Here is a 26801-nt window from a genome sequence, read left to right on the forward strand (position 1 = left end):
AGCGGTAGGTGTCTCTCCGGGGCAGCAAAGCCTTTCATCCGAGCTCCGGCGCCCTTGGATGAAACCCCCTCCTCTCGCACGCAGCGCGCGCCGGGTTGCCTGCCGGGCCCTGCAGCACAGCAATAATTTGTGGCTTGTGCCGGGATCCTTCACGATGGAAGATGACATATAAATATAAAATGTTATCGCTCCATAACAGCCACATGCTATAAAACGCTGGGCAGAAGGATCTGGAACTGGATGGAGGCAGCGCTTTAAATCCTTCCCTGCAGAGTTACTGCTGCTAAAACAACAGACCCGCTCCAAAGAGCTCCGGCAACAGAGGGAGAAGAAGAAAGGCCCCGATAAAAACACCGCAATTGTGGAATTAAGCAAGTAAGGTGACTTCACTCCGGCGTGACCTTCCTGTACCGACAACCCTGGGGTAGCTGTAGTACCGGCGCACCGGTGACGTCTCCTCCCATTCATCCCCTGCCGTGACTTTCGGCGGATGCTCCGCGTTACTATAGTAACAATAAAGCGCTGGTACCAATGTTACACTACGACGAGTTGACTCTGCTCCCGCGATTACGATAACAATGCTGTTACTGTAGTAACGTTACATTGTTGAGGTCTCACTGTTCTACCCTTAATTTTATTGTCATAAGATTAAATTGCAATAATGTTATTGAGCCGCCATTAGCGTTACCATGGTAACAATAACATTAAGGTAGCGCTATCGCATTACAGCGGTCCGACCGTTCCACCGCAAATATTTTAATGTAGTAAAACAAAAGAGATTACCGCAGTAGCATTAAACTGCAGTGACCTCGTTAAACCCCCACCGGCTTTACCACACCAAACAACGGTACTCTGGAAACCGTCTGCGGCGGCGGGGAGATGCCCCGACGTGCATCCCGGCGGCACGGGTGCTGCCGTGCCACCCCTTTCGGCCAGCGAAGTCCGCGGGGAAGGAGGGGGACCCGGCACACGCAGGGGGCGAGCGCGAGACCCGCGGACAACCCGAGTCCTCCTCCGGCCCCCGCTTGGAGAGCTGTGGGTGCAGGGTGCCGCTGGCCTCCCGGTTTCACCCGCTCCGCTGAAGGCGTTAGCTGATGTTGAAGGGCTCCAGGTGAGGTGGATAACCTCTCCCTGAAAGCCTTCGGAGAGGATGGGTGAATGGGGCCGCCGGGAGCTCGCACGCTCAGAAAGGCTCGGAGAGGAGTAAGCTCTTGTTTTCTAGAAGAGGGGTGATCAGGGGGCAGCCTCCGCGGCTCTACCCCTCTCTGAGGGAGTAGTAAAGAGAGTTACGCCGAGCTCACCTTGCCGCCACAAAAGTGGACGCGGCTGCAGCTAGGGAGGAGGGAAAGAGCAGAGCCACGGGGGGGGTGGGAGGTGGAAACGGTCCCAGAGGGCATCGATGCGCTGTCCCAGCACCAGGGCGCAGGGCAGCCGGCGGGGACCGCGAAGGGTTCGTGTCGGCACTGCTTAGGGGAAGCCCGCAACACGCCGGATTACAGCATTAGCAGTTCGCCGGGGGAGAAAAACAGAGAAATCAGTCACAGCCTTGGTGTACGCAAAAAAAAGAAAAACATGAAGGAAATGAAAACGGTCTGCGTGTCCTATGAATCACTGCTTCTTCCTTCCCCTCGCTCTGTTCTCCTGCCAATTATTTCTCCTCGGGAACAGGATACATCTTCCCGTGGGTCTGGCAGCGCCTGGCCCGCTGGCATCGCCGGGGTGCCAGGCAAGCACGGAGGACGCCTTCCCTTCACCGCTACTTCTCCGTTAACCAACTTGCGCTCTTGCTAACGAGGACAGCGGTCAACGCGCTTGAGCGCCGTTCACCTCCCCATCCCTTCCCACTCTTTTACTCCCCCTGCACCAGCAGGGCTCACCCACGCGCTCCAGGAAGGGGGACGTGCCGCAGCACGAGTGGGATGCGTCCCCAGTGGGATGCGGCGCGCCTGCCATCCTCCAGCAGCAAGAGCGGGCGCGTAACTGGGGCAGCCCGAAGCTGCGGCAAGGGCAGGCGTGTGAGCCGGGAGCCAGCGCTTCCAGTATGGGCTCTGGAGTCTCCGCTTTCCCCCCCTCCTGCCCCATGATATAATTGCTAATTAATAATAACGTTTAGCTCTCAAATAGCGCGTTCCATCTTCAAAGACCTCTGTCGACATTAATGAATTAATCCTCATCAACCCCCCTGTGAAGTAGGTGACAATTATTATCTCTGCCTCACAGATGTTAAATTGATTTGCAAAGAGGTCAAGTGACTCGGGGGAGGCCGGAGGGAGCCTGCCCAGCCGCATGCCGGGTATGGGGCCGCTCCGCGAGGGAGCACGGACGAGCGCGTCAGTGGGTTAAACCCACCCGCTGGGCTGACGGGCCCCTGCGGAAAACCGAGGGCTGGTAACCTTGGAAGGGAGACGGAGAGATCAGGGGGCAGCGATGGATGTGGGAGCAGCAGAGGTGCTCCCCCGGGGGCAGAGCGAAACGGGGATAGAAAGCCAACAACTAGGACAGCGCGCGAGAGCGCGTGGGAGACCTTCAGTCCTCGACAACAGCCCTGATACAAAAGAAAAAGACGCTTTGACGGAGGGACGGTGATTAGCAACAAAAGAGAGATGGGGAAGGAATGCATCAGTCAAAGGAGCCGAGAGCGCAGGCGAAGCAAGGGAGGATTTCGATTTTGTGCCGCTGGTTTCCTCCCCTCCGCCGGTTTGGAGACGCTCTCAAAACTCTCCGCGTGCCTTTTAGAAGGCATTATGTAAACCTGCTTTTGCTTCTAGAAAGGACAGCTGCTCTCACGGGGGAAAAATGGTGCGGACACACCAGAAAAACCCACTGCAGAAGCAGCTCCGGTGGTTTCTGCTGGGAAGCATCCTGCCCAGCGTGAAACCTCAGCCCGGGGCTTCATACGTGGCCAACGTCTATGCACCCTCGCTGCCGCTGAGCAAATCCCTCTGCCCCTCCTCACCCCCAGCACCAGTGGCTTTGGTGGTGCAGGGGACAGGCTCAGCCCCACGGACTGGTCAGGAACGCTCCGAGCATCTCCAGCCAAAAAAAAAAAAAAAAAAAAAAAGCCAGGCACAAGCAACGCATTCCCACCCACCTACTCTGTTTTCCCTGCAAGCCACCTTGAGGTCTTTTCGACAAGAGTGATGACGACTGCGGGGACCGATCCTTCCTTCTCAGCCTGTGCCGCCACGCGAACCGCTGCCCCTCCATTCGGCAGGGCAGGCGTTTCCCACGCATCCTGGCGTAAGGCAGAAAAGCGGCCGCAAAAAGTTATCCGTATGCTCCCACGAGTGAAAGGGGCTTATGGCATCAAAGGAAAATTAATTGGGCAGAGTTCGGCGCTTGAAACAAAGCCGGCTCAGGTGCCGCAACCCCACCGGTGGCTTTATCTCGCCGGCGCACACCTTGGCAGCGATGCTCCCGGGGCGGCCTCGGCGCCGAGCGAGGTGCCACCGGCACGCCACGTGTGCCCCCCGCCACCGGGGCGGCCCTGTGCCACCTGTGCCCGCAGCCCCCCGACTCTGGCGAGCAGGTAATTAACTCCCAAACAAAGGCAGGGATTTGCAGATTAACCCGGGCCCGGGAAGGAGTGGGAAAACTCATTTACACCAAACAAAAGGGGAGGGGTGATTAGTTGCTTCAGTGACAACAGAAAGAGCCAGATAGGGCCAAGGAAACTGATAAAGAAGCGGGAAAGCGCTAATATCCCCCAGTTGCCTGCCTTTTTTTTTTTTTTTCCTTCTCTTTCTTTCTTTCTTTCTAAGCACTAAAATTCCACCATTTTCTATCATGCAAATTTGTGTGCCTAAGTGAGATTAAACTCTGGCAGGCTCTGTGCCTCCTTCCCCAAGTCCATTTCCCGCGCCGAGATAAGGCCAACTTTCCTTAATGCATCTTACAAGGCAGTGGGAGTGTTTTGCAGGCGCGCATTGGAGACGGCTTATTATCAATACAAATAAGAGCTTTCCAGACACCGTCCTCCTCCTCCTCCTGCCTCGCCTCTCTCTTTTAAACCCAGGAACCCAGAGAACAGCTCAAATAGCTTGAAGTGTCCTGCGGGGAGAAGGGGGAGGCTGCGCCTGCGATGCTGCTGCAGGGGCAAGAAGTGGGACTTGCTAAGGAAACCAGAGTGGGATACAGGAGAGGAGAGGAAGGGAAAGCATCGCTCCTCAGAGGTCAACGGGGCCCAAATCCTCCTTCTCGCTCTGGGTTTCTGCGTCCCTCCAAGTTCAGACCTCGCCTGCGGCAAGTGGGGCTTCCCTAGATTTTGCCTCTTAGGGATTTTCACCCAGAAACACCTCGCTCTTCCCAGGGTCCAAGGCAGACTCCTGCAAACGCAGGCAGCACTGCTTCCCCGTGCTTTGTCTGGTCTTACGGCAACTCCTCCTAAGAAGAAATGAGGGCTGAGTGAGCGGGACAGGCAGGGACCACCTTCCAGATGCTGCCGATTGACATGGACGCTCCCTGAGCTGTTTATTTTAGGTCCAGCTGTAGTCTGGGAGCTTCTTTCCTGGGGAGATCCAGGTGCCGGGAACCTCCTTGTATGTTTTGCAGCTATGTTGTTGGCTCACATCAACTTGGCATTACCAACACCCAGCCTGACCTCATTTAAAGCAGTCCCCGAAATAGCAGGTCTGAACTTTGATGCATTCAATGCCAAGGGTCTGTCGGCTCCTTCCCGGGCTCATTTGTCCCACATTAGCACAGAGGCAGCGGGAAGGAGAGATGCACCGACCTGCTATTCCTGGATCGGCAGCGATCACCTTTTGCCTTTTGTAGCAGGATTTCAAGACTGACAAGCGTTTCTGAAAGCCTGACCGATGAGGAAAGGTAGGAGAAATGGGGCTTGCATCATTTCAGAAAGAAGGTGGCTAAGGGGCAACACGATAACAACCTTCCCAAAAGCAAAAGGTTGTTACAAAGAGGACATTGATCAATTGTTCCCCACATCCGCTGGGGATAGGCTGAGAAAAACTCCACTTCATTTGCAACAAAGAAGGTTTAAGTTAGATATTAGCTATACATTTTCTAATTATAAAGGTAGCGAAGCAGTAGAATAGATCGTCTAGGGAGACTGAAGAACCTGCTTTGTTAAAGATTTTCAAGAATAGCTTTCAAACGTGTTTGCCAGCGATGTCTCTGCCTCGTTGCAGGGGGATGGGCTAAATTAGCTCTTGAGGTGCCTTCTACCCACCTATTTTGGGATCTCAGCCATCAATACAGTCAACCTAGAAATAAACGTACAGCGCTTCCCTGGCTGCAGCGTGGACATCCTTGGTTCCCAGTGGTTTCTAGCCGATTCTCTCCCGCTGCCTTGGGGGACCATCCCCAATCCTCATACCCTAAAGGAAGCTCCTTCTCTCACCCCCATCCCTCTTCTGGTTTTTGCTCTTTTCCCCCATACCACCGCCTCCTCCAGCAGCCCTTGGCAGACACCAGCGATGCCCCAGCTCCTCGCTCCCTCCGTCCGCGGCCGTTTCCCAGTGATATCCCCTAAACCTGGGGAGAAGGAGGGATGCATGGCGTGGGCTGAGGGCGCTCGGACCCTAGCTGATAGGCACCCGTCACGCCTGCCGAGGGGAGCAGCAGGCTGCTGACATCCCGGCTGGAATGGGAAGAGCTCATAGCCCACCACGGCCAGTCCCTTTGGAGAGTGCAGCCTGCCCCGGGGGCACGATTTAATTGCATCCTCAGAGGCTGGGGTACTCCTGCCTCCAGAGCTGCGCCCCAGGCCCTTTCCTTGTGCAGCAAGGGGAAAGTCAGGACCTGCTTAGAGCAACCTGCACACCTCTCCCTTTCTGGCTGCACCTGGACTAACCCTGTTTAAAAGGGGAGACCCCCCTCTCCCACCTCCTCTCACCGCTTCTCCTTTCCTATCAGGCTGCAGGAAGGGGCAAGAGGACCCACAGCCACACGCTCAACTTGGCACATCCCTCAAATCTGGCGCTTGGACACCCTGCTTTCCTGGGAGGGAGGGGTTAGCGCTGCTTCCCACAAGCTGGACATCATTTAGGACAGGATTATACTGGCTTGCGTATTTATTGGGTCCATTTTCCAAGGCGGGAGAGTCAATCCTGGCACCCCAGCCAAATTTTAATCGGGATCATTACGGCAGGCTTCCCTTTAATTGGACACAATATTCACTTTCACGTCCCGCTCCAGCGTCTTGCTGCGCGTTACGCTCTTGCCACCTTCCACCCAAGAAAGGGCTGGGTGAGCCAAGTAATAGCTCTTGAAATTAGGGGGCCTGCTCCTGAGAGCTGGTATTTCTATCGGCAGCGGTGAGGATATTCAGCAGTTATAGGATTGAGCTCATCACCGAATCCCCCAGTACTTAACTGTACCGCTGCAAGGAGTTAAGATACGACCTTTTCCTCCAGTACCCAAACATCTCTTCCTAATGATATAGCAAGGCACAGGAGGGATGGACTTGGATGCCTGGTGATACAGGAAATTTAGGTGAGGAAACGGGAAGCAGAAGAGAAGAGATAGAAATTGTCCTGCGTCACCCCAGCGTCTGATAGCGACTTCAGAACTTGCGCGTGATCGACTTTGGCTTAAGAAACTCAGGCAGGTAATAACAGATTGCAAGATAAACAGCAAGGACCCGGGCTGGCAATGCATCCGCTTTCTCTCCGCTGTTAATGGAGATGGAGAAAGTCCGGCTCTGTTTAGTTTGCTCGATTGCTCGAAGAGAAAAGAGAAAACGGGAAGGGAGGGAGGGGGGAAATAAAGGCCCTGAGTTGGGGTTTTTTCCCCCCCTTCTATTCATTAGGCTGTCAATAACGCTCAGGCCTGGCATATCGACGGTGGATTAGCTCAACCCGACTCTGTGTACAAGACCAATGCCTTTTTAACCCAGCTTGTTTCCAAATCAATACACCCATCAGCATTCGAAAATTAGCCCGAGACGAGATTCCGATACTCAAGCTGGTATGTCATGCTAAAAGGGCTCCTGGCCAAATCACAGAAGAAGGAAAAAAGGTTGCTAGCAAGGGATTAGACAGTTTCCATTAATCTTCCCCGAGACTGCCTCCCTAAGAGCGCAGAGGGCCCCGTATGTCCCACCACGCAGGCTCCCCCTTGCCCAGCGCACGTCCCCCCCAAGTCCTGCAGCACGGACACGGGAGCTATCTTGCATGAACACCCATCTGCTTGACCATCGCGTGTGGCCAGGCTCGTATGTCCCCTCTCGAGAGCCCACGTGTGCCTGTACGCCTCCTGAAGAGCGCACGTACGCACCCCATGGACCGCGCAGCCTCACTCTGCCACCCCATGCCGGCCTTCCTCCTCCTCCTCCTCCTCACAGAAGTACAGTGTTTCAACACACAAACACATATTGTTGGTAGGCATACACACACCCCCGCAAAGTACACAAATCTGCCAGCTCTCTCTTTTCCCCCAACACAAGTTTGACTTCAAGCATTGCCTCCAGCATGGAAAACAAAAAACCCCATCAAAATGCAAGAACAACAACAAACAGCAACATGGGTTTGCCAGTGACTACTTTGGGAGGCAGAGCTGGCCTGGATCAGAGCCCCATGACTACTCCAAGAAAGTTGGATAAATGCATTGCCCAGCTTCACTGGGACTCTCCAAACCTGTTGATCAGCCTCTACATTTGCACCAAGTTGTCTTACAAGCTCGACGTAGGAGAAGACATAGGGCGAAAGGGAGGCACAGAAATCAAAGCACCGAGCCCAACCCTTCTACAAATTCCCTTCCTCTTACCTTGCACGATGAGATGGACACGCGATGTCTTGGGGTGATTGTCTGTCTGCACGGAGCAGGTGTAGGGGCCCTCATCGTACACGTCCACATCTTGGATCTGGATGCTGTACTGGGTTTTGGTGTTGGCCAAGAGCACCACCCGAGGGTCCAAGCACCACTTGTCATTGCCGGCATAGAGGATGCTGCTGCGGTTCAGCCAGGCCACTCGGGTGACTCGGTTGTCCACGGAGCACCTGGGGAGAGGCAGAAAGATGACCCGTCAGCACGCTCGTTTTGGGCACTCCGCTCCCCCTTCGCAGCCCCCCCGGTCCTCCTGGCACTATTTTTAGCTTTGCTGCCAGCAGCGGTTGCAGAGACCAAGTGCCTTCAGTGTCCAAAGAGGACAATGTCAGCGCTTTACCTGCAGTGCTCAGGGCACCAATATCCATCTAAACGGGTGGCACCAGAGATTTTTCCAAGACCTTCACAACGATTTCAGATGTAGGGAGGTCAGAGCCACCTGGCACCAGTCACCAAAGGACCTTTTGCTCCCCCATTCCCATTTGCTCCTTTGCAAACTCAGAGACAACCAGAGCCAAGCCAAAACCTCCATCCTGAGTCCAAACCACAGTTTTTTTTGGGAGGATGCAGGTTGCTACCTCCTGCCCAAACCCATCACTTGTCATTCTCTCCGCAGACCTTCATATCCCTGCAGCCAGGCAAAGAAATGCAAAGTGAAGCCGGGAAAGCAGCTTGAACTGCTTCACAAAGGAGCGAGGAAAATTTATCTCAGGAGAAAACCAGCTCTGACACACCTCTAAAGAGAAACCTTGAGCTTCCTACCATTTGTCCCTTCTGTCAGCTCTTCCTTCCCTGCGCATCATCTGCATCGCTGCGTCTCCCTCACTTACTGCACCTTAGCCCTGCTAAGCATTCCACTTATCGAGTGATGTTTTGGAGGTAGAAATCTTCTGTATCCAGCCTCATTTACAAACTGAGCCCCCCCAGAAGACAACACAGTGCAAACCTCTTCTCTTCTGAGACTTTGCTCCTGGAGGACGCTATTTTGCTGTCCACGTTAGCGGGGGCCGGTTTTGCTCCATCCCCGCATCCCCAAGCAAGGTTTGAATGCTCCATTTCAAACGAATTGTCTCCAGATGAGCAAAGAGGAGAGGGCCTAGAGGCTGCCCGCTGTCCAAGCCCTTCCCTAGGCAGCAGAAACCTGCAGCCACCCAAGCCAGCTAAAACCCTGCTTCTCTCCGAGCAAGTTTGCTATTGCGGAGCTGTTAGGACTTAGCCACGCTTTGCTGGATGCCGGCGATGGAGGATAATGTCCCTGCATAAAACCTCTCAGGCTAAGATCCACTGTTTATATTCTCCCCAATCTACTTCATTACTTGTGCAGCGGCTGGGATGCAAATTAACTTCGGAGGCACTGAAAAAGAGCACGGCAGCCTCTGGGAGGTTTCACACGGGGGAACCTCAGCGGATGCAAGGGGCTCAATGAGCTATACATGCCAGACTGCGCTAGCAGGGGAGTAAATGGCAAGGAGGAATGTATCTGTGGCGTGTGGACTCATCCTGACACTTCAGGGATTGTGTCCTTTTCCCAGGGTGAGCCGTCTCCTTACCGGCGGGCGACTTCTCTTCCCATGTCTGCTACTGATGCCAGCGAAGACACAGGTACCCACCCGGGTCAAGCTGTCTCATCTAGCCTCTTTTTGGAGGTATCTCTTTGGCCCCAGTCGTTACAGGAGAAGCCTAAAGGACCCACTCAGCCTCAACACACAACATCTGGAGGTTAGGGATGACCGTGAGGTGACGTGCCCAAGGCGAGACGAGTAGTCTGCAGCTCAGGACTCCCCTGCTGATTTGCTAGGCAAGTACCCAAGCTACTGCACCATCCTCCTTTCTGGTGTGAAAAACATCCGATAAATTAAACAATTTTACTGCTGTTCCATAATGATATTACGATAATAATAAATTAAATGTGAGCAGATTTTTATTATCTACATAAAAAAGCGCAATAGATTCAGCCTGGGCTGAACACCAAGAACTTGGCTCTTGCTCTCAGCTGCATTACAGCTTGAGCAAAACCTGAGAGTTCAGTTGCTCAAGTTGAACAAAACTTGAGATTTCTTCCCAGAGGATGGTTTTAGTGTATCATACTTGGAACATCAGCTCTGCTACCTATGGGGCTCGAATAAAATGCAGGTGGATATTTGGTGCTTGGCTCTGGCCTGCCCGTTGCAATGCCATGAAATAGGCTCCCACGGTTGCAGCGAGCGGCACTTCTGAACGAACACAGGGGTGTCCACCCTCGCTGCCAAAGCCGTATCGTAGAGAAGGACTGGGTGACGAGAAGCCAGACGTGGCTTGAATTTCTCGGACCGGTCTTTTCTGCAGAGATTATCCTTGAGGACCTGTAAGCAGGCTGAACTAAAAATATATATTTCCTCTCTCCTCCTCCATGCCAGTTTTTTTGTGAAATGCATCAGCTTAGAGATCCCTGGATAATAATGGAGACAGACAGTGTGCAGTCCAAGCATTCCCTCTATCATATGGGCATTTAAGTGCTTTTGAAAAGCAACGGGGCTCAGGTAACGCATGAGGCAACAGTGAAATAAGTGCTTTCGCCCTTCACAGCACTCGGTCACAAACTCTTCTTATCACCTAGACACGCTTCTCTGTCCCTGGGATCGGCAAGCTTAAAGTTGCTATTTTATTTTATTTTCTTCCTTACCTCCTAAAGCTCCTGAGGCAATATATATATAATAAAGCGCAGAAACAGCTCCTGGGAAAGATGCACTTTGACCTCTGGATACAGCGTGCTATTTAGGGGCCGGCGGGTCACGCTCCTTCCAACCCGCCGTGCTGAGCCCCGGTCCTCCTCGTGCAAGCGCCGGTCGGGGTCCCCGCAGCCGAGGCTCGCTGCAGCGACCCGATGCTCTTCCAGCCCCTCCATCTGCTGCCCCTTTCCCTCCTCCAGCAGCTCCTCTCTCCAGAAGCCCGGCGCAGCGATGGGAAGCCCTCCTCTCCCGCACGCGAGCAGCCGAGCGGAAAACCTTTGGCTTCGGCCGGGAAGCCAGGCTCCAAGCGCAGGTGGAGAGCAAAGCCACCGCCGAGCCTGTAGCCTCCTCCTTTTCCACCCTGCTCCTGGCGAGGTGCAAAGCGCCCGAGATGCTTCTTCTACCTCGCTGGAGGCTCTCACCCTCCCTCTCGGCCCATGATGTGCCAGGGAGGGAGGGGGGAGAGAGGTCCCCGGGGTGCCGGAAAACAGCGCTCGCCTCCAAAAAGAAGATGTAAAAATAATTAAGCACAGATGAGGTAATTTTCTCGCTCAGGATCCTTAATCCTGGTTATGTTCCTGCTCAGAAGGCAAGGCCTTCTCCTCCAGAAAGGTGAAAAACTGCTGTCTGTCAGCACAAGGAGACGACGATGCTGTTCCCTCTCTCTGCTGTTTCTTTCCCTCTAAACCCAGAGCCCCGAGCCTCAGGGCTTCTCCTCCGGGAGGTGGAAACGCTGTTAACACACCACTGCTGTGTCATCCTGGGGGTAGGGAGCGATGGTTTGCAGAGGTAACTCCTCACTCTGCACCAGACCCCCTGCTCCCTGCTGCCACTGAGGGCGCCTCAAAATGACCACAAGCGACGGCGTTTGGGCATTTTAAGACAGTTTGCATGCGCCGACCAAAGGTGAGAGCTGTGCGCGTACATCTTCCCTACCTGTCCCAACCCGCTCATGCCCTTGCCCCACACTCCCCAGTCAACGACGCATGGTGGGCGCAAAGCGGACACAGGCGCGGGCTGGTGCTGCCCTTTCCCGACCCGTTAACGTTTCCCGCGGCCAAAGCTCCTCGGCTTTGCTATCCGCTCTCTACAAGCAAGCCGGTCCATTAGGGACTGGCTGCTCTCCCCCAAACCAGCCGGCATCCCCGCAGCCTGAGGGGCTGAGCTCGTACGGTCGAAGTCCTCGTGCCTGGACCCTCCGCACCCCGTGCGAGGGGCCCAGGGGTGCAGCCAACAGCCTGCCTGGCTGCAGGGACACCAATTAAAGACAGAAATTGGAAGAGGGAAAGCAACCCCGTAAGCTTTCTGCCACCTCAGGTAACACAAGCACAAAGACGAGCAGGGCTGCAAATGCCAACAAAGCCCTCGGTGGGGACCAACCAGCCCTGGCCGGAGGGGAGCAGGCTGCTTTGCAGACATAGACCCGCTCCCAATAAGCCCACGACCAAACTGCAGCCGCCACAATCGAGTATCAGGAATAAATAAGCAACAGGGTGCCACGGCTGAGCGCCCTGACCACTGATCCTGCCCACGCTTCATACAGCCCCCGGTACCTCCCTGCGTTTTTGGCGCAGACACAGATGGCACATGCCAGCGATGACATGCCCTCCTGAATTTCTCTCTTTGCTTTTGCGAGTTTGCACACAGAAAATGACGGGAGAGGAGGTGGCCCGGCAGTGGGGGGAAGGAGGTTTTTAATTACTGAAGTGTAGTAATTGGCACACAACACTTTTTTGTTGCCTCTTATGCAGATCGCTGGTGTTCCAGCGGGCTGGGCTGGAGAGCACAGATTGTCTCAACCCAGCAGGACACACAAGAAATGAATAATGTTAATTAGAACTGAAAAGAGCTCAGCGAAATTACCAACCTGATTGCCGCTTTCATTGCAATTATCAGGGTACAAGCTCCATCGCGGGGAGGCAGGGACGGGGCTAAGCCTGGCTCACCCCAGCAAACCTGGTGGCCCAACCCAGGGCTGTGCCCAAGCTGACCCCCCCCGGGCTCGCTTCTCTTTCTCACAGCGTGCCCACCCTAGAGAAACCGCCTTCCCCGGCCACCTGATGGAGTTTCACACGCGTTGTGCCACGACACCGACCCACCATCAAGCATCCCTAGATGTTTTATCTTTTTTTTCCCAAGTCTAACTCAGCAGTTCCCAGATCCCTCTGGATTTTGAAGCGTTTTGTCTCTGCTACGGGCTAGACCAAGCTGGAAATCAGCTTGCAGGAACTAGGCTGAGGTTTAAAACTGGGTGCAAAAGCCTCCCACTGAGGCTGGGCAAGGAGACAAGCTGATCCGGCCCTGCCTTGTCCCCAGCATCTCATGTCCCAGGAGGCACCTTCCAGCCTCTGCACCATCAGCTGTGCTATAAATGATCAACTAAACTAGACCGTCGCCGGAGGCAGGAGCTTCACATCTCAGATTTATTTCTGTGATTATCACATTTTATTGTTATTTATTAGGATTAATTAAAGGCCGGGCTGCGAACAACTCAATCCCATTCAGGCACAGTCCCACTGCTCTCACAGACTTTCCGATGATGTTTATGGTCTGGTGGCAATAGAAGTTTGGCCATCAATTCCTGAGCGAAGGGAAAACCGGGGTCAGATTGTCCCATGCTCCTTGGGAAAGGTGCTGCCGACGATCCCGTAAGGCTGGGATGCACACACCATGGACGGCCCGAGTGTGGTTATCATGGGGGTAGTCTAGAAGCTTTTATACTAATAAATACTAAGCCAAAATCCTCGTTGCCACAAGTCGGTCTGGTTTCCCTCTCCTTACTCTTTGCCGTAGTGGGTTAAGTCATGCACTAGCAGTTTCTACCAGTCCAGCCCTTCTTCAGCAGGATTTACAGCATCTGTTCACTTTCCGTGCACATATAGACTGCGTACGCTTACACACACTCACTGCAGCACCGTCTGCTCACATACGCACCGACACGCAATGCTACCCTACACACCAAGCACCAACCCAACAGCAAAGGCTTTTTTTTTCAGGTGTTGCGTGCGTGCAACACACGCGGCACGTAGCGAGAGCGCGTCTGCTCGTCGACGCACACGTGGCAAATGGCATGTGCATCTCCAGCAATAATCCCATCCCGCTCACCCCTCCGCGCGCTGCAAGCGGGACAGCAGCAGGGACACCCATCTCGGTCCATCGAACTTGGGTGACTAGGCTTGACGTGCAAACCCAGGCAGGGGGCATTCGCAGTGGCAGCTGGACTGCTGGATTAAACTGGTCCATAGGTTTGGTGCTGGCCTGCTGGAAGCCCCAACCGCTCACCCAGGCGGCTCTGACGGGGGCTCGAGGCTCATCCTTGCTGGGATCTGCACGCCTGCGTGGCTGACACAGCAGCAGGGTTCTTGGCATGCCCATCCTCACTTGTGCCCCACGACCGCCCCAGCCGTCCTCACCCTCAACTGCAAGATCAGCTGGAGGGCGTCCCTCGAGCTCCCACTGATGTGACACCACCGAAGAGGACTTTGTCACGGCACAGGACGGCTGTCGGGACCGAAAAACCGCTTCCCTGCATGGGGAGCCTGCCGCCTGCCAGGCAGGAGCTGACCGAAAGATTAACTCGGCAGCGGGGTCCGGCGGGAAAGGGGGGTCCCGCTGGGGCTGATGCCTACCTCCACTCTTCCCCTTGCAGCAGCTGGAGCATCTCCAAAGGCTGCAGGGTGAGGAGGTGCCCTCGGATCAGCTGCCACCCCGGCGCCTCTTCATAATCCTGCTGAGCTGGTCAAAAGCAGTGCTCAGAAATGGAAAATAAAACCCCTCTGTGTTTCCCCCTCTCTTCCCTGCCCAGACAGTTTCATCTCGGTTGTTGCAGCGGGGAGTCGGGGCTCTGGACTGGGAGGTCCTGCCTTTCCCACCGGCTCACGCTGCAACCTGCAGCAAGTTCCTTGCAAGACCCTGCCCTTCATTTCTGCCCTCTGCCAGGCTTGAAAGGTATTTGGCACCTCCCTGCCAGGGAGGGTGAGTTAGCGCATGTTTGTAAAGTACCTGATCTCCTCAACTGAAAGTTTATACATGCAAATGATTCACACTAATTACATTAATAATAATATACCGGGCTCGAAAAGATCTGCCTTGGTTCATTGCCCGGGATTCGCAGAGCTGCAAACAACTCCCAGTATGCTGCCTTAGCCGAGCTTATTGGCAAATGCTGAAGAAACGGGAGGAAACCGGACCGGGGAGGAAGCAAAAGCTGCAAAAAGAGCCGGAGCTCCCACTTTGCAGCCTGCTGACCGAGCACAAGGCAGGATACGGAGGAGCCACGAGCACCTCTGCGTGCACCCAGCACCCCGCCGGTCCGGGGAGACCCCCGCACCAGCACCGAGGACTGGTGCAAAGCAGGCAGGTCACGATGCAGCAGGCAGGGATGGCTTGTCTGGAAAAGTCTTTATCTCTCTGCAATGCAGCAGCGCACTAGCACCTTTCCAAGTCCCCTGCTCCCGTGCTCGGCTCATCCAGCCTTTCTATTTATCCTCCTATTGTCTCTGCTAACAACAGGGCTCTGCACATCTATAGCATCTTCCATCTCAGCATCTCGGAGCGTGCCACAAAACATCAATGAGGGCAGCCGCTCCGAGACCGCACGTGGAGGAAGCGTGTCCCTAAACGTGGGCTCCCACCCCTGCAGCTGACCCCAGGGAGCAGCCCCCGAGCGTGCTCCTGGCCCATCTGCTTGGGTGCCCTCCAAAAGCATTAAATGGCACCAGGGAACGGGGGTGACGCCAGCACCAAATCGCCTGTAGGCAGCTGTGCAGGGACACGGCCGGTTTACTAATGAAATGCCACCCTGCCGGGGAGCTCCTGCGGTGCCAGGATCCTGCGCTGAGCTCGAGGGACATTTTGTTCCTCCCGTTTTTTCTCCTTTTTCGCATTCCCAAAGCCCGAGTAATTGCTGGGGGGGGGGCGGGGACGGGAGGACGACTACTCGATGCTGGCAGGCGAACAGCCCTGGGCGAAAGTCACCCTTTCCCCAGCGGTCTTCCAGGGTTGCCTACGAAAGCGTCCTCCCTTCTGCAGGGAGGGTACAACCCCAGCCCAGGTCCAGGCTCGGGCAGCTGCCAGCACGCCGCCTTGAGAGGCTTCAAGAGGAGGCGTGGGAAACGCCACAAGAAGAAAATAACTCTGTCATGATCTCATCCTCTCCCCTCAAGTGCTACAGAACAGTTTAAACCCTGTAAAATAAGGTCTCCTCATCTGAGGAGGTGTAGAGATGAAGTCTCGTCTCTCTGCCTCCAAAAAACTGGTGAGATCTCTCCTTGCTGTGCACTTTCCTCTAGAAAAGTGCTCCTTTGCCACCTACAAGGCCTGGGTTGAGCCACTCGAGACACCCCAACTCCCCATCCTTCTCAGCCCCCACCGGCAGCTCCCGCTCTCCTCCTCCAGCCCAGCGGGGAAGTTCCTCCAGGCTGCACTCCCAGCAGTCAGCGCCGATTCCCGGCGCTGAACTCGCTCAATTACGAGCTGTGCCCCCTGAATAAATCCTGGTTCTGCTTTGCGCAATTGACACTAATGGCCCGGGAATAAAGCGATGCCATCCACCCCAACGGTCTGCAAAGGAGCGCGTTTAACTAAGCACACAGGCAAGGGACTGCTGAGCTTAACTGCACTGAAAATGTATTCGAAAGGAAGCGATGCACTTAACTTATTACAAGTGGGAAATTATCACTGAAGTGGCTTTTCCTTAGAAGTTGAGGCACAAAACAGGAACGGTGAGGGGTGAGCGCTCTCTGCCAGGGCTGCAGAGAGAAAGAGCGAGGAGTGAGCTGGAGCTGGCTGCTAAAGGATGCTGCGAGTCAGGAGGCAGCGGGACGGGAGGAGCAGGGGGCAGGCGGGAGCGAGAAAGGCTGCAAACAGAGGGCACTGGTGGGGACGACATGGGGAACTCAACCCACGGAAGAGCACAAGATCAGGTATCAGGTTTTCAAGGCACTGGCGGAGCTCTCCAGTAGCCCAGGACACCGTAACGCAGGGCTGCGACGGGGAGATGGGGACTACCTATGTATCTGTAGCCTGAGAATACTTGCAGGTTACCACATCACCTTCCTACAGCAGTTCTCCCTCGCGCTCCTAATTGCAATTTCGTCACAACACCCAAGCTCATGTCGCTTCTGCTGGCAGATAGACAGAGATGGACAGAAAGAGGACGATGAGCAAACCCTTAACGTTAAGAGAGAGAAGTGGTCCAGGCAACACAAGACCGCGTGGGAGGAGCAGGGCATCCCAAAGCCTTTGGGGATGAATCCCCAAGCCTTGCAGCACCACTCTGGGTCCCAAGGTGACGGGGAGAGGTCATTCCCCTTTGGCAGAAGAGGCGGCTTCCCCAGCCAAGGTCACAAGAGACCGAGACGAGAAGGTAACCGGTGCCTCTTGCTCCGACATCTATCTCCTCATGGAAACCAGCTCCCTAGCAAGAACCTACGCAGCTTCTTACAGATGCTCAAAACCCACCATATAGCCAAATCTTCCCCCATCACATAACCAGAAGGTTGTTTGCCACACGAATTAAGTTCAAGTGCTCCGTCTCATGACCTCCTATCACGATGGGATGGGGACTTGTCCCTGAGATAAGGTGCCGGAGGGGCACTGGCGCTGCAAGGAAAGCGGAGAACCAGAGGAAGGGAAGGGGAGGGACAGGAAAGATGTCAAGGAAGGAAACATGAAGGAACCAAAAGCAATGGCACCTTCTCCAGCCATGCCAGTCACACCAATACCCTCTCCCCATTTATAAAATGGCACTAATGAGATTGAAAACAAGAGAGGGAGGGAGGGAAGGGACCCTTCCCAGTAGAGACCCCCCCTTTCCTCCCCTCTCCCCTTGAGGACATCATCCTTAAAATATATTTCATTTCACAGCTGCATTATGGTACCACAAAATCCTGCGAATCCAATTTAAGAACAGATTACCTCCTCACTTACTTCATTTGAAGCAATTACATGTTAATTTTCATTGAGACCAGCCTAATGCATACCAATCTGATGCTGCAATCTCATTTGAATACTTGAGGGAACGCTAGTTGGGCTCCGGGCTCTGGAGGCTCATATTTAAAGGGCCACTTCACATTTCCTTTCCCTTTTCCCCCAGTTATTTACACTTTCGTCGCACTTCTGGCACTCCCTCCCTCCCTCCTCGGCGTTCCCAACAGCTGGCACCACTCGTGAGACCAACTAAAAAGGCCAGATAAGTTTTGCAGCAAACCCTGCAGAATGATGCTGCGCCCATCACCAGCCTGGTCCCCAAGGCAGGACCTTCCCCAGGCCAAAATTCAATATCGCTGACGTCTTTCAGCATCAAGTAAATAACCTTCCAGCGTCAAAGTCACTGGTAAACATGTGCTGCTACCGCACATGCCTCTGCAAAGCGACTCCTCCTCCTCTTCCCAGGCCAAGAACAGCCTCTGCCAAGTTTCTAGCTGATGGTTATCTTCTGCTCCCTCACGCTCACTTAAAGCTTCCTATCTAGCCAGGCCCACGGTATCGATTGTGTCTCGGACACCAAGCTTTGAGTAATTAATAATGCCACGAGAGTGTGGATTCAGCTCCTGGTTGAGCCGTGGAGGCACACCGCCTCTGTCTCGCTGTACACGTTTCGGTGATAAGCATTCATGTTGGAGGCTGCACCTTAATTAGATTTTTCAGATTGCAAAGGGCCCTGAGACACTTGTGCAGACACCATATAAATGTATATTGCATTGTACTGTAATTAATCCAAGGTGACGCAGAGGCAGATGGAGCAGGAGCAAGGGACCGATTCACGGCAAGACAACCAGCCCCGAGACTTTAGAATGTCTCTGGGTGCAAGCCCACCCCGTGGCCCGAGCTCCATCAGCGGCAAAGCAAGAGAACTCCCTCTTCGTGCCACCCACCGCGTGCCGGACTACCACCGGAGACGTGTTAGACAACAGGTATTTGAATGAGCATCTCGGAAGCAAAAGGTTTCCCGGTGCCTCCTCACCAAGCAAGGGTCCCCACCGTTAAGCGGACACCTTTCCCTCCACACAAGCAGTTCAGCAGCCAGAAAGACAACAAAAAGCAACAAAGACAAGCAGAGATTAATTGCAGCTCCTCCTCCCCAAAAGAAACAATCGATTGCATCAGGCAGTTGTCTCTGCCATTGCGGAAAGCGCTCGGATGTCACAGCCGTGGGCTGCAGCGGCGGGTCCCCAGACATCCATGTCCCACATCGGACAGCCAGGATGCTCCACGAGCACCAATGGAAGTGACGGGATGAGGTTGGTGAGGTAAGTTTTGTTGGAGGAAATCTTTGGGGAAGGAGTTTGCCCTGAAGATAACTCGGGAAAGGCGCAGAAGCCGATGAAGCGGCAGAGGTAAAACTACTGTCTGAAACAACCTTCAACCTCCTAAAGCCTTCTGCGCCCGTGCAAGTCACCTGCCTGGAGCTGGGGGAGGGCTTTTGCACGATAGGAGCTGTGGGACTTCGTGCTGGTCCTTTTTTTCCTGGCTGTTATGAGTTCTAGAAAACAAGAGATGCAAAATTGGGGCTTGGATAGCATGGGGCTGGTCTCTGTGCCCACGGGTATTTTGCCTGCGGCAGAGGTGCTCTGCCGACCTTGAACACACGCAAAAACCTGGAGATGAGCTCGCTTTGTACACAACTGCCTCACCACGACACTGCTCCCTTTGTACTGGGCCAGCCAAGAGGTTTCACACGCATTTGGGAACTGCCTTTAGTTTATGCAACCGCCGCTGCCCGAGTCCAACAGCCTTTGCCTCCAGCTGAACTGCCGAGCAGGTGTCAACCTGGCTACCACCGGCACATTGGACCCTTTATGCACAGTCGCTGGGCTGGATGAGACCCCTGGGAACATCATGGCTGCTCCAAGTCCCATGGTAGCTTGTTCAATGGGACATGATGTCTCAGGCTCGACTGTGCCCAGGTACTGACCCACGGGCTAAAAAAGCCTTTTAGGAAGGGAGGGAGCCGGGCTGGGAGGCTGCACGTGCAAAAGGGGAGCCCGCTCTCTGCCAAGGTGCCGGTGGGTTCGGACAGGATGAAATACGTCACGGGGCCCCACGGCGTATGGTGAGAAACCAAATCATCAGAATTCAGGGGAGGAAAGGCAGTTACCTGGGTAACAGTGTGCCGCTACCACATCTGCCACCCCGCAGGACTTCCCAGATGCCGCTCAGCTGCGAGAGCAGACCCGCAGACCAGACTGCTGCTCCGGCAGCTCCACGGCATCGTGAGGACGAACGCACGGGTGTTTTCTCCACCGCGCTTCCAGACCGGGTGGGAAACGAGAGGTGACCCCACGCCTGAGCCCTGTCCCGACACAGCCCCCAGCCACGGGCGGCTTTTGGCAGGGCCAGCAGCTCTTGCTGCGCATCCCCACACACCCCGAATGACGGCGGCCGTCACCGAGACACAAAAGGAGCCGACATCCCACGGCTCTGCTGTCCTGCCCCGGGAAGCATCCCTTCCTAATGGACCCGCCATGTTTTTTCCCTACTCCGTCTCCCATCACACACTCGCTTCCCAAAAGCTCCTCTGCAGCGAGCAAGGAAGGAGATGCCTTTGCTGGCAGACACGCGTACAGATGCCAAGGTGACACAAGGACACAGCGGATGCTGGCGACACCAGCACCCAACCTCTGACGCTGTTTCACTCTCTTGTCCCAAGACCATCCCCACCACTCATTTTCCACCAGCAACCCAGCCTGCCCCTCCGCGGCAAGGCGGGGACCGCAGCATCCTCCGCGCTCCCTCTCCGCTTCTCCCCGGGTGGAGAAGCACCACACGCTTTCAAGGCACCGGGAGAGACTTCGGTTCCCCGTTTCCCACGGAACCAACTCAGTTCCCTGTACGAGCTTTTGAAAACACGTCCTTTATAGTTTTCTATTTTGATGACATCTGTAAGAATATATGGTGGGGTCTTTTTTCTTCTCCTCAGCCTCTTCTTCTTTTTAAGAGGAGATGTCACACTTTGAACTCTAATTTTTATTTATTTTATTTTCCTAGAAAAGGGCTGACTCCCCACCGAGTACAGAAGGAGAAAGAGAAAGGAGGGTGGAGAGGAAGCCTTTAAGAAGTGCCCAGATTTAATTTTTTATCAGAGGAACAGAAAGAGAAATTTGTTGATGATCAAACAGGTTCAAGTACCTTAAAAGAAAGGGACTGTCAGTAAATGGAAGCTAGTTAAGGAATTACATGAAAGACACGGGAGACGCTCAAGAAGCAGAAAAAGATGCTGTAACCAAGTGGAAAGCCAAACCCATCAGTCCCAAACCACTGGAGCAGTGAGAATCAGTAGGTGAAGTATTTGCTCTGCAAAAGCAGCAGACGATGGGACAGCCAGTGCTTTGCAGAGGTGCTGAGCCGGCTTGGCACCAGCGGCTGCCTGAGGGAGCCCAGCACCTCCGAAAGAGCAGCCCCGGCAGGCTTTCTACCTGCTCGCTTCCTTGCATAGCTAAAACAAGTGTAGGCAGTCAAATAAAGGGCTGCATTGCTTTGAAAAACGGCACCCTGGGGGCTTTGTGTTTTCCTTTTCCTCCTCGGTACCTTCCAGCTCGAGTGTGCTCAGTTTATAAATCCAAAGAGGGTGGGATTGGTGGTTGGTGGTTTTTTTTTTTTTCCCCCCCTTTGCTTTGGTTTTAATCCACTGGTAGCACTTTGCAACTCAGGCTGGGATCTGAAAAGCCAGCAGAGCCCTTGGCAGGCTGGGCAATGGCTGATTTAGGGAGGGGAAGAGCAAGACTAAGAGGAGGAGGAGGAGGGGGAGAGACCACAGCAGCACCGAGATAGCCTGCAGCAGAGTCAGAGGTGGACAGGACTTGAGAGATGGAGACCAATCCATCCTCAACCCCTAACCCACCTTCCCAAGCCCCTCCTTGCCAAAGCCTTTAAGAGGCCAGATCCTATTGCTTCCTGAACTGCGACCCGCCTGGCTTAGCTCGGAAATCTTTTAAATAGGAAAACAGAGCCGCCGTTTGCTTTCATGCAGAGCCAGTGGTGAGCAAAGCCCAAGGGTTGCATTAGATTAGCAGCCGGCTCCTCCGAAGGCATGGAAACTTTGATCATTTAATATGTATGTGCCGTGTCAGAGCGAACAGGTCTCCAAACCCCAGTAAATGTTTTATTAGGGCAGCTCTGGCTTTCGTGCCCAAGCCATGCTCCTTTTGGACTCTGGGGATCTTGCTGTGATTGGAGAGACACTGCTCACCATCTCCCTCCCTCCCAAGAAGGGCCATGCAGCTCCCGCCTTGCTTTTCCCTCGAATCACATTTAAAACGCATTAGAGCCCAGTAGCCTGAACGATGGCAGGAGCACCCCAAAACCAGCCCCTGCCTTCCTCAAAGCACCCGCTCCTCTTGCACCTTGCAGGGAGACCCAACGCGTGGACGCAGATGTCAACACCGATCACGGCGAGAGCAAGGTTCTCCTCTTCCTCCTCCATCACCACCAAAGCGGCCACCACGACTGCCCGGAGCTTGGGTTTGGAAATGAGGTATTCCCAAAGCGATTATTTGTTGTTGAAAATGTCATCTTTGCCAGAAATTTCAAGGAAAAAAAAAAATGAGCGTAGGCTCCCCCCACCCCGCCATTCTCAGTTCAAAATGAATATAACCCCGCTCGTCGCTGGATTTCCAGCTCCCAGAGAGCTGGGCTTCAGATTAGGAAACAGTGCATGAAGAAAGAATGGGGCCAGATATGATCTCGGCATACAAGGACTCCTATTCAAAGGGCACTGGGCTAGGATCATAAATACAAGTGCACACAGTTACTTCCCCGCTTACATCTGTGCCTTGAGAAGCCCTACAAGAGCCATTCTGGGGGAGAAATTACACCGCTCGTGTCCTATTAAAGCAGCTCCCATTTATTTTTTTCTCATGCTAAAAAATATTTACATCCAAAATAGACAAGAGAAGCCTGGTGCCAAGAAAATAGGGGATTTTTATAGATCTTGTTTCTGCAAGAAATTACCAAGACAACAAGTCACTAAGTTCCGAGAAAGGATTTGACATTTTCCTGAATAAAAATAGCACCTGAAGTGGCATCGCTTAGGACAACACCTTATCGGCAAGCGCTACCGAAGCAATCAGAGAACGAAAACCTTCCCACGGCACGGCGAAACTCGCCCGTGGGATCCCACCAGGGACGCCTCATTGTCTACCCTTTTCTATAGAATTTCACACTAATTTTCACAGAACTCTGTTGGTCTTGTCCCTATTAAGTTTGATTGGATTTTTTTTTTTTTTCCATAAAGGAAATTACAAAGGCTAGCAATTGTCTTGCTTCAAGGCATACACACATCATCAGCTCGGAGTAGAATGACAATTACCCACGCGGTGCCATACATGGCTAGGTGTGTTGGGGGACTTTTGTATTAAGCAGGCATCTTTTTTTTTTTTGTCCCCATCAGCTTTCGATCAAATCCCAGGTGCAGCCACTTGTGTTGCGAGATCTGCCTATAAAAAACACACTCCAATGATCCAATCCTATGGCTGCGCCGGGCTACCGCTGCTGAACGCAAGAGCGAGAGGGATGGGTGCTGGGTAGGAAGGGACCACCTGGTCCAGGCAAAGGATGCATCTTCTAGAGACGCAGCTCTGGCAGTTTTACCATTCATTCTTTCTTTTAAAAGCAAAAAAAAAAACCAACCCACCAAAAACCCCATCAGACCTGCACACACGGTATCATGCCATGAAAAAAGGAGACCGGAGGCCAAGTTGAAATATGGGCGAAAGCTCGGACAACAAATGACTGAATGAGGACACGGGGATTTGGTATAAGCATTACGACCACGACAGCTTTCTGCATTTTCTACCTCCAGCAAAAAGCCTTGAGGTGCACGGAGAAAGGCAGACCTTGCGGTGTTTCCAGCTCCACAACCACCGCAGACCTCGCGGGGAAAGCTGCCATCGGCTGCATCGTGTGCACCCACCAGCGTGGGTGGGATCTGAGCTCTCCACCAGGAACGCGCACCCATCTCCCGGAGCTGAGACCTGGACGCAGCCCAGCTGCACCTCTCCTCTCCGGGAGAGATCGCATCTCCGCGAGCCACGGGTCCTCTCTTCCCCGCCACTGCTAATTAACGCCCGACCCGTTTGGTGACTAACGATCCCCTGCCCGCGCGCACATGCCGAGTCCCCGGCGTTGACCCGAAGCCGACGCTGCTTCCCGTGCCTTCGGACGCGGCTGCGCCGAGCAGGCAGATGGACGGCGAGGAGGAGAAGCGGTGGCAACGCCGACCGTGCCGGGAGAGCCGGGGAAGGGAAGGGATGTGCCTTCTGCTAGGCGCTTTTGTGCACCGATCTGCTGCTCTCCGCAGCTCCTTTTGGCGAGGCCAAGCCGCCCCACCGCCCCGCACCGCCTCATCGCTGCCAACGCGGAGCTTGACCCTATTTATCCAGATGGCCCAAATCTCCCGAGCGCCGAGGCTCCTGCAGTTTTCCAGGAAAATGCCCAGTGGTCTCATTACATCCAAACCCTCCTCCTTCAGCCAGCCCAGCAAATCCACTCCTTCCTCCCTGCCCATCCCCAAAGTCAGAAGAACAGCGGGAAAGTAGAGACCGGCAGGGAGAGGTGGGGATTTCATCCATCGAGAGGCTTGCTTTCTTCCCCTGTTTTAAAAACTAGAATATGAATGCGTTTGTTTATAAATCGAAATTCAAACTAATTATTAGCTAGAGGCTTTCAAGTAAAAATGTAGGTCATGCAATATTATGTGGGATAATAGAGATCGTTTCAGCTTCAGGAAGCACATAACAAATGGAGACTCACTAGTTGTCCAGCTTGGTTAAGCAGCGGACGCATCCACCCGGCAGGCCATTAGCTCCGGCACCAGCTCTTAACACAAAATTTGGCACCCTTTCCACTTCTGTCCCCTGCCTTCAGCCTGGCCACCCTCTTCTCTTGCACCCGAGGGGTGCTGGACCAGAGCTGCGTGGTCCCCATCCCAGCAGCCAGCAAAGGTTTCACAAAGGGCTCAGTGCAGAGGGCTGAAGCACACCCCACAGCATACCCGAACTCACCCCCAAGGACAAGCTGGACCTGACAATTATTAATATTCAAAAATAATGATAATTAAAAAAAAATAAAAAAAATCAAACAGACAAGAATCGTGGAGACTTCAAAGACGGGAGCCCGGGATGCACATTTTAAGCTACTCCTTAAAACAGAGGTGAAAGCACAGTGAGACCTCCCTCTTTCTGCCTCTCAGCCATCAGAACCGACTTAATTCATCGCACGAAAGAAACACTCTTTGCGCCCGTTTCTGTTTTAAGAGGAGCCTTTCTAATCTTGGGATGTGAAGAGCTGTGAATCTTACAGCTTTTCACCGGTGCCAGTGCTTGTGGGCAGCAGGTATCGGAGCCAAAGCTGGGGAAAGTGAAACGTGGAGTTTACATGTAAGAAAATGTTTGGCAGCAAGAAAATCTTTGTGCCTGCACCCAATGGAAAAGGAGCAGCATCAGGAGAGAACTTGTCCAAGCCAGCCCAAGTGCCTGAGACAGCACGCATAGCAAATGTAACCTACTTGCAGTCAACTGCGATCAAGGCGAAACAGAAAGGTTGCCAATTAAAAACACTGAATGATTTCAAACAACAAAGAAATCTGTGGACATTGTTTGATCGCGCATATTCTGCATGAGAAAAAAAGAAAGAGGGAAACAAAAAAAAAAAGAGGCTAAAAATAGGCTAGATGTTGTGAGCCAGATCCTCAGCCCGGCAAAGGCACCGGCTTCAGGGAGTTATGCAGCTTCACCCATGCAGCTGCCGTTGTTGCTAAGTTCTGATCTCTATTTAAACTTGCAAAAGGTTTTCTTTTCCTACAAAAATACAAGAATCTCCCCCCCCCCCCCATCTTGGAGCTCATCTCTCCTAAAGCAGCTCACATGATGATGATCAAAAATAAGCCCTCCAAGCCTAAGCTCACTAACATTCATTTCTCTCCTGCTAATGCTGGACTTCTTACTGTTAATCCTTAAATATATCCTTAAATAAGAATGACAGTACCTGAAGCGCCTAACAACCCCGTATCATAAACAGAGACAGCCTCTGCATTCCTAATTTAGCTTGCCACATGAGAGCTGACACTAATCCCAGATCCCAAGTCCCGGATATCTCCAACGTAAATGCCATTGCCTTGCTCACCTTGACGTTACAGAGCAGCCTGAACTTTCCTTGTCCTACTCAACTTTCATAACTGGTTGTTGGTTGTTTGGGAGTTTTTTTTAATCCCATCTTGTATAAAAGCTGACCCACAGCAAATTCAACCTTTGAGCCTGGGACTTTAGCGAAAGTGTCACCTTCGCCCTGCGTGTCCAATTGCTGCGGGGACACCAGCCTTGGGTGATCCTGGGGGTGGGAGGCTGCTGAAGAAACCTCCACACATCAGACAGCAACCTGCTTACAAAACACCGTGTCTTGTGCCCGAATCTCCTACCAACCCGTTTGCATGGCTCACGGCGGCAGAAACCGGAGCGGTGGGTAAAAGGCAGGGGAAATGCAGATGACCACACTGGCTCATCTCGGGCACTGCATCAAAAATCACTGATTTTTGCCATCTGCAAGCTGCAGATTACTCCTTCTAGGTCTAAGACTCCAGTTTTCAAAGGGCTCCAGACCAGCACGGAGGAAACAACGGGAAACAGGCATCCAGCCTCCTACTGAGCCCAGCTGTGAGTAAACAGATTTGCTCCCCAAATACCAGGAACCTGGGTAAGTGGGTGCGCTTAGGACGCAGAAAAAGAGCGCTTGACATTTTGCATGGACTCCAGAAAGAAAGGAAAGCGAGGCTTTACAAAGAAGAGCTCGCCCATCATTCCTCGGTGGATGTTAGCATTTATCTCCAAAAAGGCAGTCTGAAAACAAAAGACTACAAGGAACCGCAGCTGTCTCCTGCAAAGCAGGCACCCAACCCAGCTACTAAATGCAATCTTTAACATGAAAAGCAGAGAGGAGGGAGGGGTTTTAGCCTCGCTCTGCAAAGCAAATTGCAGCACAGCTTTAACTCTACAGCAACTTCTGGGGCCCACCGGATAATCACCCCCACCAGGGTGAAGGTTAGCACGCCGCAGCTGCAAACCAGCCACAAGAAATACCGCCGGAGCAGCGAACAGAAGCGGCAAGCGCCAACAATAAAGCCAGGCGCGAGCCCTAAACTTTATTTGCAGGACCCCGCGGACCCGGCAGGCGTGCCGTGGGCCAGCTCCAAGCCGGCGAAGGGAAGGTGCCAAAGCCCATCACCCTGTCAAAGCAGGTGGGGTGCAGGTGAGCATCCCAAATCGGTGCCGGCGGGCAGCGTGCTGGCTTCAACGCCATCCCCACCTGCTA

At 53.6% G+C, this 26801-nt stretch overlaps 1 protein-coding gene across 11 annotated transcripts in view; it reads right to left on the reverse strand.

Annotated features, from left to right (window-relative positions):
* LOC138686197 (protein CEPU-1) overlaps positions 1-26801 on the reverse strand; it is a 350752-nt gene that overhangs the window by 44665 nt on the left and 279286 nt on the right. For all 11 annotated transcript variants that reach the window (XM_069788155.1, XM_069788159.1, XM_069788163.1 and 8 more), the window contains one exon: positions 7729-7961. In XM_069788155.1, coding sequence (XP_069644256.1) covers positions 7729-7961 — 233 coding nt within the window. The remainder of the gene's footprint in view (positions 1-7728; positions 7962-26801) is intronic.

Source organism: Haliaeetus albicilla, chromosome 7, assembly GCF_947461875.1.
Source record: "Haliaeetus albicilla chromosome 7, bHalAlb1.1, whole genome shotgun sequence".
In the NCBI taxonomy this organism is placed as follows: Eukaryota; Metazoa; Chordata; class Aves; order Accipitriformes; family Accipitridae; genus Haliaeetus; species Haliaeetus albicilla.